The sequence below is a fragment of the Triturus cristatus genome, chromosome 7 (genome assembly GCF_964204655.1).
Source record: "Triturus cristatus chromosome 7, aTriCri1.1, whole genome shotgun sequence".
Lineage (NCBI taxonomy): Eukaryota > Metazoa > Chordata > Amphibia > Caudata > Salamandridae > Triturus > Triturus cristatus.
The window spans coordinates 28,553,479-28,563,014 of record NC_140590.1 but is presented as its reverse complement, the minus strand read 5'-3'; the positions used below and the strand labels follow the sequence as shown (position 1 = coordinate 28,563,014).

Sequence of the window (9,536 nt, the reverse complement as noted above, 5' to 3'; positions counted from 1 at the left end):
AACTGTGATTGTTAAACAGGCACTGATGATTTGGATTCCACATGGGTTGTAATGTTTTTTGTAAACTATGACAAACATTTCATTCTAACAATGTAATAACAGACATCAGTTACGTTTGTGCTATTTGTTCGTTTTGGTTATTTCTGGAGATTATGTGAAACATTAGCTACATAGCATTTATTTATGAATAAACAAGCACTATTTACATTGTACTATGTGTGATGATATGTAAATTGAGAAACAAAATACAACTGTAGTCTTTGACTTTGCTGGTTTTGTTTTTATTCACCAAAACCAAATAAACTAAAACAGGATGTACACAAAAGAGCGAAAACAATGATGCAAATCAACCTTGGTGAATGAAACTGTTGTTGAAGAGCCAAACATGTTTGAAATCCAATGTTGAAAATACAACTGGCATCAGAAAGGCACATGTGTCCAGAAAATAGTCCACAGAGTCAATGGTAGTTACGCACTAGGGAAAACTAGGCTCTGTGTCTCTTGGTGGTGGTCTTGCCATCCTCGACTGGTGGTCCAGATAAACATGTGCCCCTGCGGAGGCCTGGTGGATCCACACTTCCAGGGACTGAGGTGGGTGCAGGTGTTGCCTCTTTTGGCAGGGCCTCCCTTTCTGTGGCTGAGGCAGATGTAGTTGGATCATGTTTGACCACAGAAAAGAGAAGATGGTGCTGGAAAAGCCCTGCACATAAGGGTGTAAATGTCATGCAGCTCCCCAGTCGGGGAGCTCAAATTGGAGATCAGATTCTCCATCTGTACATTGTGCTACTGTACAACTGCTTCATCTCCCAGAGCTCTGTACGGACCTAGACCATCATGTCTTTGGACTGATGGAGGGATCCCAAGACTTGGTTGATGGTGGCCTGGGTGACAGTGAACCCTGTGCACCCAGTGGCCCCACTTTGCAGGCCCACAGATTCCTTCTTACAACCCCTATACCCGCTACCCTTGTGCCCTTGACCCAGTGAGCCCCATCCCACTGATTCCTAGGTGAAATAAAGGTGGTGAGGTGTTTATTCAACTGCAGCCAGGACTGGGGGGCACAAGATTGTGGTGATGTTAGTTTGGACACAGTAACTGGAGGTATCCATAGGCTCAGGGTTGGGAGGTGTAGGTGTGGGCCACGTGTGACTCACTGCAGCTACCTGCCCAGGTAGACCAGATGGACCAGGCTGCTTTTCATCATCCGGACTTCCATGAGTGGAGTCATCTCAGAAATCGTGTTCCTGATCTGGAGTGGAGGTATCCTCAGTGGCAGATTGTTTTCCACATACTCTGTGCGTTGGACCAATAATGAATGTAAAAATTGTAAAAGTCTGAATTATATGTCAAATGAGTTTAAAGCTAAACATGATGAACAATCCTATTGGTAGAGGTAAATGCAGTACAGCATGCATAAAGTTGGCATCATTGGCTGGAAGTAATATCTACATGTCCTCTCATCAGGTAGGAAGTCTTCATTTTAAGAAAAAGACAGCGGCCAACTTTATCTATCTTTATCCGTTCCACTTTTCATGTTTTTGTCTATTTTGTTCTAATGTGCAGCTGCTTGTTCTGAAATTCACCTTAGCTAAACTTCAGTAGTTCTGATCTTCCCATCTCTAAGTTGGTAAGTTCATTACAGCCTATACAATCATCACTGTGTTCATCTTTAATGGTTACATCACAGCAATAAAGAAGGTTGAACCTTTGGTGGTGTCTTTGTATTGGAGTCTTAAGGCCTTAGTGATGTCATCTCTTGTAACATTGAGTGTATCTGTGTGGCTGTTGCTGCTGTCTGAGTTGCATAAAGATTTGCACAACGTAGGAATTCATGCTTGATTCAACTTGTAATTGTTTATAATAAACTTTCCTCTACATAGTTTTTTGAAATGTTTAGATTTGCAAAATATATTTGTATGAATGCAAAAATGCAAAATCTATATTTTGTTGAATATATAGATTCTGCCAATCTTGATTCATATGCAAAATACATGTAAATGGTATGTTACTAACACCGAGTATGAAACAACTGTAATGGACAGGATAAATTACTTCCGCTGAGTAGGACACAGCTGTTGTGTAAAGGATACTAAGCGCACTTTTTTGTTTAGTATGAGCAACATTTATAACACACATTATCGAGTATGCTTTGATCAAAGGTGTTGTATAGTTATTCGTTTTCTGAAGCCTTTTTAATATCTCAGTTTAGCTAGTGGATTACCAAAGTACTAGATGGTAAGTCTCAAAATACGGCACTAGCACCTTAAAAAATTGAAATGTTCACCAATCCTAAAGTTCACCAATCCTAAATATTTTACATTATATCCAGGAGTAAATTAAAGAAGCAACTTGCGGAGAAGACAATTGAAGAAAAGAAAAGGTCCATCAACTGAAAGACAACCGTTGAAAAAGCCCACCACCAGCACCATCCAGAAGGGAGAGGGTCTGCCGTCTCTTCAGGGAGTTTGCAGATGGTTACTCACCCAGGACGCGGATCCCCCAGGTCGCTTGATTGGAAAAGTGGGTGACATTGTTAGCGGTCTTACAGGTATAGTTCCCAGAGTCAGTCAGAGTTAGAGAATTAAAGCCTAGTTCAGGTCCTGATTTTGATAAGGATTGCCCGTTGAGAAGCCATGTGTACAGTGCAGGAGGGTGGGATGCAGCCGTGCAAGAGAGGGTTAGAGCCGAGCCGGCCAGATAGACCGGCTTCTCAGGGATGGCAGAGATCACCGGAGTGCCAGGTCCATCTGAAGCAAACACATTAAATGGACATTTTAGAACAACAGAACACATTGTTTCTATTCTGACTGTTGCTAGTGTTCATTAAAGTTTCAATCTGAAACAACCGCACAATGAAGTATTCTAAAATAGTATGTAGAAAAGACTGTATGTATACATTTTTTGGCCTGAGAAAATTATGATTTTGCTCACATGAACCTCTTTTATCAGAGAACCATCAGGCTGGTGCTGTTTTTTGCCTACAATTGACACAATTGATCAATGTATTGCACCCTTAAGAGGGTTAGTTGTGACGTGCTTGTGAGCATATGTCATATGATCAAGTGTTAAGGAACGGATTAATAATGAAAAGTAAATCTAAGAAGATACAGAAAAAATGATGGTCATGTGTTGAAGGCTGTTGGACCTGTCAGCCCTAGGGTGGTCTCCCCTTCTATTTTTGTATCGTGCCTCATTTTTTCCACCCTCATTTTTATGTTGGACTAGGTCTCCGGGCGCCTTTTCATTGCCAATCAGTGTTAAGGTGCAGGTGCTCCCTTCTCCCAAGATGGCTGCCACAGACCCCTGCTACTGCAGGGTGGTCGTTTTTCATAGTAGCACCCTAGCTGCCAGGAGCTGGCTGGGACCCACAACAATGTTGCAACACCAGCCCGCCTTTTTGTCCCATAGTTAGAGTGGGGAAGCTCCTGGAAGAAGCTGGAACCTTCTAGAAGGGAGGTGGGGTTTTACTTTTGCCGCCTTGGCTAGAGGTCACCTGACCTAGGGCTACTTAAGAGAGGGAGGGAATCTTTTGTGGTGAGTTGGCCATTGGGGTGAAGCAGAGCTGGAAGAATCCACCAGGAGTGTAGGCGGTAGGGCCTAGCCAGGGACTTATGCCTCTGAGAGTGACAGGATTTAGGTGCTGCCTCTTAAGTGAGTGAGGGACCCTGTGAAACCCACTGATCTTGCCCAGCAGTAGGAGGAACCAGAGACTCTCTGCCAGCCTGACTAGGAAGGATCTAGTCGCTCTCTCCATTCCTAACCCCCTGTAACAGAACCCCTTAAGGGCGCCAGATACATCTGCGCCAACAAAACTCTATCTAACATCTGAGAACAGAACTTATATACCAAGCACTGAGACTGCGTGTCCAGATTGAACTCTCAAACTTATATACCAAGCACTGAGACTGCGTGTCCAGATTGAACTCTTAAACTTATATGCCAAGCACTGAGACTGCGTGTCCAGACTGACCCCTGAAGCCGTATGCAAAGCAGAGTGAAGCGCCACGGGGGATCTACCAGGTATTAGCTCTGTGACCCCTGCGCTCCCTGACCTGGCCTGGGACCCCTGGCAGCGTGCTCCGCTGAGCGCGGAGTCCCCAACCTTAACTTGAGCCCCCCTGTGACGTGGAAGCCAGCGCGCTCACCGCCGCGGCCCGGAGGCCGGAAGAAGTGCCCTGCAGAGTCGCGAGGCCCGTGAGAAGCTCGGGGCCCCGCCGCTGCCGTCGCAGCTGTGAGAGAAGGTGCGCGAGGCCTGGGGCCGAGTTCCCCCATCGTCGCTGGAGCGGACGCCGTCGGACGCCGAGAACGAGGTAAGCCCGGAGGCTGGGATTGCCCCTGGTGCGCCCCCTACTGGTCTGGAACCGCACCGCACCCTCAGCCCGGGTCCCCTCTCCGTGGGAGTTCCCCCTGCCAGCGCGACGGAGAGACTCCACCGAGGGATCCTCTCCTTGTGTCCCCGTGACTGCTCTGAAGCGAGGTGCCCTACGAACTGCACCGGAGCCGAGAGACTCGCTCCTCCCGTCCCGGGCGCTTCCTGCTAAAGGCTCCGTGAGGCGCATTGACTGTCCTACCCCACATTGAAGTACTCAGCGCCCACCATTACAAGTAGCGCTCTGTCATTCAGGTGCCGTATTGAAGTGCTACGTGTTGGTGATTACGAGTAGCGCTCTGTTATTCATGTGCCATATTGAAGTGCTACGTGTTGGTGATTACGAGTAGCGCTCTGTTATTCATGTGCCATATTGAAGTGCTACGTGTTGGTGATTACGAGTAGCGCTCTGTTGTTCATGTGCCATATTGAAGTGCTACGTGTTGGTGATTACGAGTAGGCTCTGTTATTCATGTGCCATATTGAAGTGCTACGTGTTGGTGATTACGAGCAGCGCTCTGTTAGTCAGGTTCCATATTGAAGTACCACGTGCTATTGATTACGAGTAGCGCGCTGTTATTTACGCCCAGGTTGAAGTACCACGTGCTATTGATTACGAGTAGCGCGCTGTTATTCATGTTCCATAACGAAATGCTAAATGACATCTATTACGAGTAGCCCTATGCTAGATGCCCCGTTCTGAGGTAGTCACCAGATAGCGCGCCTAGCGCCATCGTCACCTCCTTAAGGCGCTACAGGAAAGTGAAGCGCGCATGTACCTCCAGGTGAAGGGTAATTGTACCTCAGGCAGTACTGAAATATACTGAATGTCATTTGTGGTATTACCAGCTTATGAAATGTACTGCTAACTCATGAACTGCATCTAACGTGCTCTGCTTGGATAAACTTGAGTATTTACTTAACTCCTACCGTGTGGCGTCACTTATTGTGTGTGTTCCTTGTCCCATGTGAGGTGCGTGTTGTATGGTTGCTTTACACACAGACCTTTGGTGGCCCGACGGCTCGTGTCACGTTACCGCCCCATAGGGCCTGGAGACCCCAGGTCTTACAAAGGCAGTGGTGGATGTTGTGAGAAGTACTGAGGGTTCCTAAAAATGCATACAGTTAGTTAGGAAGGAGAATGAAAGGACTGGGTATGTCTGTGCTATTGGAAGAGGTAAGGTTATGAAGTAATGCGAACAAGTAGTAATTTTACAGGGATGTCATGTTACAGATGTGGGTCGAGTAGCCACATTGCAAATTCTCAAATGTGTCCTGCTGTAAGCAAAAAGTGTAGGGCCTGCAAGAAGAAGGGGCGTGGCAGCAGGGTATGAACGTGCTGGGAGGCAATTAATGATAATGCTGAGAACGCTGAGGAAGATGATTCCAGTATGCAAGCAGTGGTTTTGAGTTACAGAATGATTTTGTGAATGGGGAGCAGGGGCAGTAGAATTGTTGTTTGTTAAGTATTGATATTGGACCGGTGGGATGCTTGTAGCACAAGTGACAAAGAAGCTAAACCTGTGGTTGTACCATTACAAACTATGCATGGCGGACATTGCAAAAGGTGGCACAATCAAGCATAAAACGCTTTGGGAACAAGTAGTTCAGTTGCGAAATGGACTACAAAAGACTCACGTGATACACACGCTGAATCATCAACGTGATGGCGTTCAAGTTGAAGGGAATTCATTGGCTGATGAAGCCGCGAAACGGGCTGTGCAAACGGCTTCCGCAGCTGCAATCAATCGTTCAAAAACGAAAATAGACAGTGAAAAAATGCTGGCTGTCAATGCTTCAAGCAAGGCAGTGGTGCAGCGTTACCTAAAAAATTTCCACTCAAATACTCATATATAATTGATGCGAACAATGTTCCATTTGCTCGAATCCCTGGAGTGGGGGATAGGGTAATATCAAACATGGAATGAAGAGCAGCTTTGATTTATGACGCACATCTGGGAGAGGATCTGACACATCAGCGAATCTCTAAAACAGTTTTAAAATTAAAAGAGATGTACTGGTGGATAGGAATGAATACACAGATTCATATCTTCATCAATAACTGCATAGACTGCAATAGAGATCGCAGTACAGAACGCCACCAGATACCTGACTACAACATAGCCAGCCCAGTTCAGACACCATTATTAAACAGCATTAGACTATCTACGTGCAGGCATCCTCTTGGACAAATGCAATCCCATGAGCACTAAATCTAGGTTCCTATGGATGTGGCCTCAGCTTGAACTGTTATAAAAGAATTGTGAGTCTTTATCGACACATACGCAATTGGCACACTACATTCTGACCAGGGTCCTGCGTTTAGCTCTCGATCTTACAAAGAAGCCATGGCCAGTTTGGGAGTAGCATTGCGGTATTCTTCTCTATTCCATCCTGAGGGAAATTCTGTTGTGGAAAGAAAAAACCGGGACATAAAGCAGTCTATAACGGCTAGGGTATTAGGTTCAGGTGATGGGTGGGTCAAACATCTTTATGGGGTCCAGCACGCACTTAACTTGCCAGGAAGTACTCTAGGGGGTGTCACTCCATATGAAGTCCTATTTGGAACTAGAATGTTGATTCCGGACCTTGATATGCAAGGCACAGTGATGGAAAATAAAAGTTTGATATCAAAGATCATTTGGCTGCTTTACAGGACTTAAATGAACTAAGAATCTAAACAAAGCAACGTGCTCCTGAAGCCAACCATCACTGGGGAAAAAACGGCCGTCCCAGCAAGGCCTGTCTGGATCCCAAAGCTGGGTGATCTAGTCAGAGAAAAGATCGTGGAAAAGAAGGAATTTGGGCCTTCTTACAGACAACCAGTACCTGTCCAAGCAATCCATGGATCAAGAACAGTACTTTTGCTGCCCCTTGCTGGAAAAAAGGAGAAAAGATTTGTGTTCATCGACCTGATCAAACCACACTATATGGCCGATACTAAGCAGCAGGCCAAGTGGACTCCGCCAATGTAGCAGACGCACTCCGCTAGCTACAATCAAAGAGGTTCAAACTGAGAGACTCATCACCTTTGAAGATTCTACAGTGAGAAATGAAGGACTAAGCAACAATGCTATGAACCTTGTACCTCTTGAGACCCAAATAACAGTTTGTCCTGATACACATGTCTACAACGAAGTAACAAGTGATCAACTGGTTCCAGAGAATTCAACAAATCCTGATGCAATTCAAACCATTGACAGAACTGCCTCTGGCTATTTCATGAACTTTGATACATTTTCTGAGGATCCAAGGGAACCTGAAACGACACCAGCACAAAGAACGTTCAAAGAACAAGCAACAGACCTTTTTCATCTCCTGAAAAAGACTTATCTGGTTTCGCCATGGATTAAACTATGGATTGTTTTGGGAATATTCTTCTTTCTACTTTGGTTAGCTCTGGTAATAACTCTGGGTATGCTGATAAATGGAAGATATATTCAAATGGACACAGCAAGTAAAAGAGTGAACTTACTTCTCCAGCCACACAATCATCCCATCGTGAAGCAAGAGACTTGTCAGCAGTGACCATCACAGCCGTTCCTATACATGATGGTATATTTTGGGAGTAAACTGAATATTACATTTTTGGCCCATGGGAGCTACTGAAGATTCAACACTTATTTAAAATTTTGTTAAGTGACTTTATTACCTCTAGTACCTTTTCTGATGATTGGGACTTCGAGACTGTTAATAACATGATGTCTGATCTGGAGACGTCTACAGTATTCACAAACCATGAACATTTAGGGGGTTCATCAGACTATGAACAAATGTATTGTTATAACCACTACGGTCATCATTTATTGCATACTTCTGCAACACCTAGAACGGTATTTATGTATAACCAATGGGAACATTGTCCTACATCTCAAAGGGTAGTTCGAAAACTTTTGTAATGAAATTTCCATATTTTTCAGGCTACAATTTGTCTAAACCAGAAACGTTTTACTTTAAAAATGTGAACAAGACAGGAACGAAAAATATGTTAACCAATACGAAACAGATTTATTCTGCAGCCTTTATTACCCAACTGTCTAGACAGGGTTTCGACTTTTGGAAAGACAACATTGAGACAAAATCTGTCTGGGGTACAAAAGATTGGCAAATAAAGGGGGTAGAAGCTTTGCTTAGAGCCTGTATCATCCCTGAGCAAATTATGTTTTTTAATGACACTGTCCAACAAACGTCTTGCCTTTGATTAGCCAAGATCAAAGACATGAACACACCGACCATACCTATACCTGCAAGTAATAGCAAAACGGGGGAAGGTCGACCTACATAATATTTTGCATCACAACAGATCAGATCCAGAATGGAAAAAAATGGTTGCTCTGGCCCACAGACACAAACAACTGTCAAGATCGATTCCTGAACAACAAAGGGTTTCACTATCAATAGGCCAGACCCATGCTATGTTCAAAGACAGCATCCAGGGGTAGTAACATCACAGTGTAGAGAAACTTTGCCTTGATTAGCTACAGAAAGCTACACTGAAGGATGTAAAACAATACTTAACTTTACTTCAAGAAGGCGCAGACCTTAGGGAATTCTTGCTGGGACCAAGTAAACCGCGTCAAAAACGTTTTATATATGCCGGTATCTAGGCTGCTTATAATGAAACATGGAAGGTTACCCAAGCAGAGACTGCAGAGTGAATACGAGAAATTGATCGTATTAATTTAGAGAAAACTCTCCCTGTAGTAGACAACGGGTTAACAACTCTGTCGTCCAGCATATATTCATTAGACAGCATTGTGTCTTCTGTCATAGACATCATGGAACAAGACTTGGTCATGTTGCAACATGGTCAGTCTCAGCTACGTTCTATCATGCTATTGGGCTGGACGCTACAAAACCTGCGTGCAGGCTATATGCCTTGGTTTTTAATCAACACTGCGTCACTGTTTTCAGAATTCAATCTCACTGATAAACAGATCAGACTGGCACAAAGGGGAGCAGACTACACTGTGCTGAGCATTGAAAAACTGGAAAAATTACCATTCACGGCGGCAGAAAAAACAGCTACTGAATAGCTCATACATGGTAAAATTCCTCTGCCTGTTACAACTTTCCATTTTCAGTATTGCCTAAAATATATACCAGTAGGCAAATATGAAAGTTTGGGTAAAGGATACATCAAGACATCCTGGGACTTACCTTACAC

The 9,536-nt window shown here is 44.4% G+C and overlaps 1 protein-coding gene across 1 annotated transcript in view; it reads right to left on the bottom strand.

The window, feature by feature from the left end:
- Positions 1–286: 286 nt before the first annotated feature.
- Positions 287–9,536, bottom strand: part of LOC146808728 (cell adhesion molecule CEACAM1-like) — a 140,302-nt gene continuing 131,052 nt past the window's right edge. Inside the window, exon 4 of the mRNA XM_085615539.1 lies at positions 287–2,747. Coding sequence (XP_085471665.1) covers positions 2,476–2,747 — 272 coding nt within the window. The 3' untranslated portion in view covers positions 287–2,475. The remainder of the gene's footprint in view (positions 2,748–9,536) is intronic.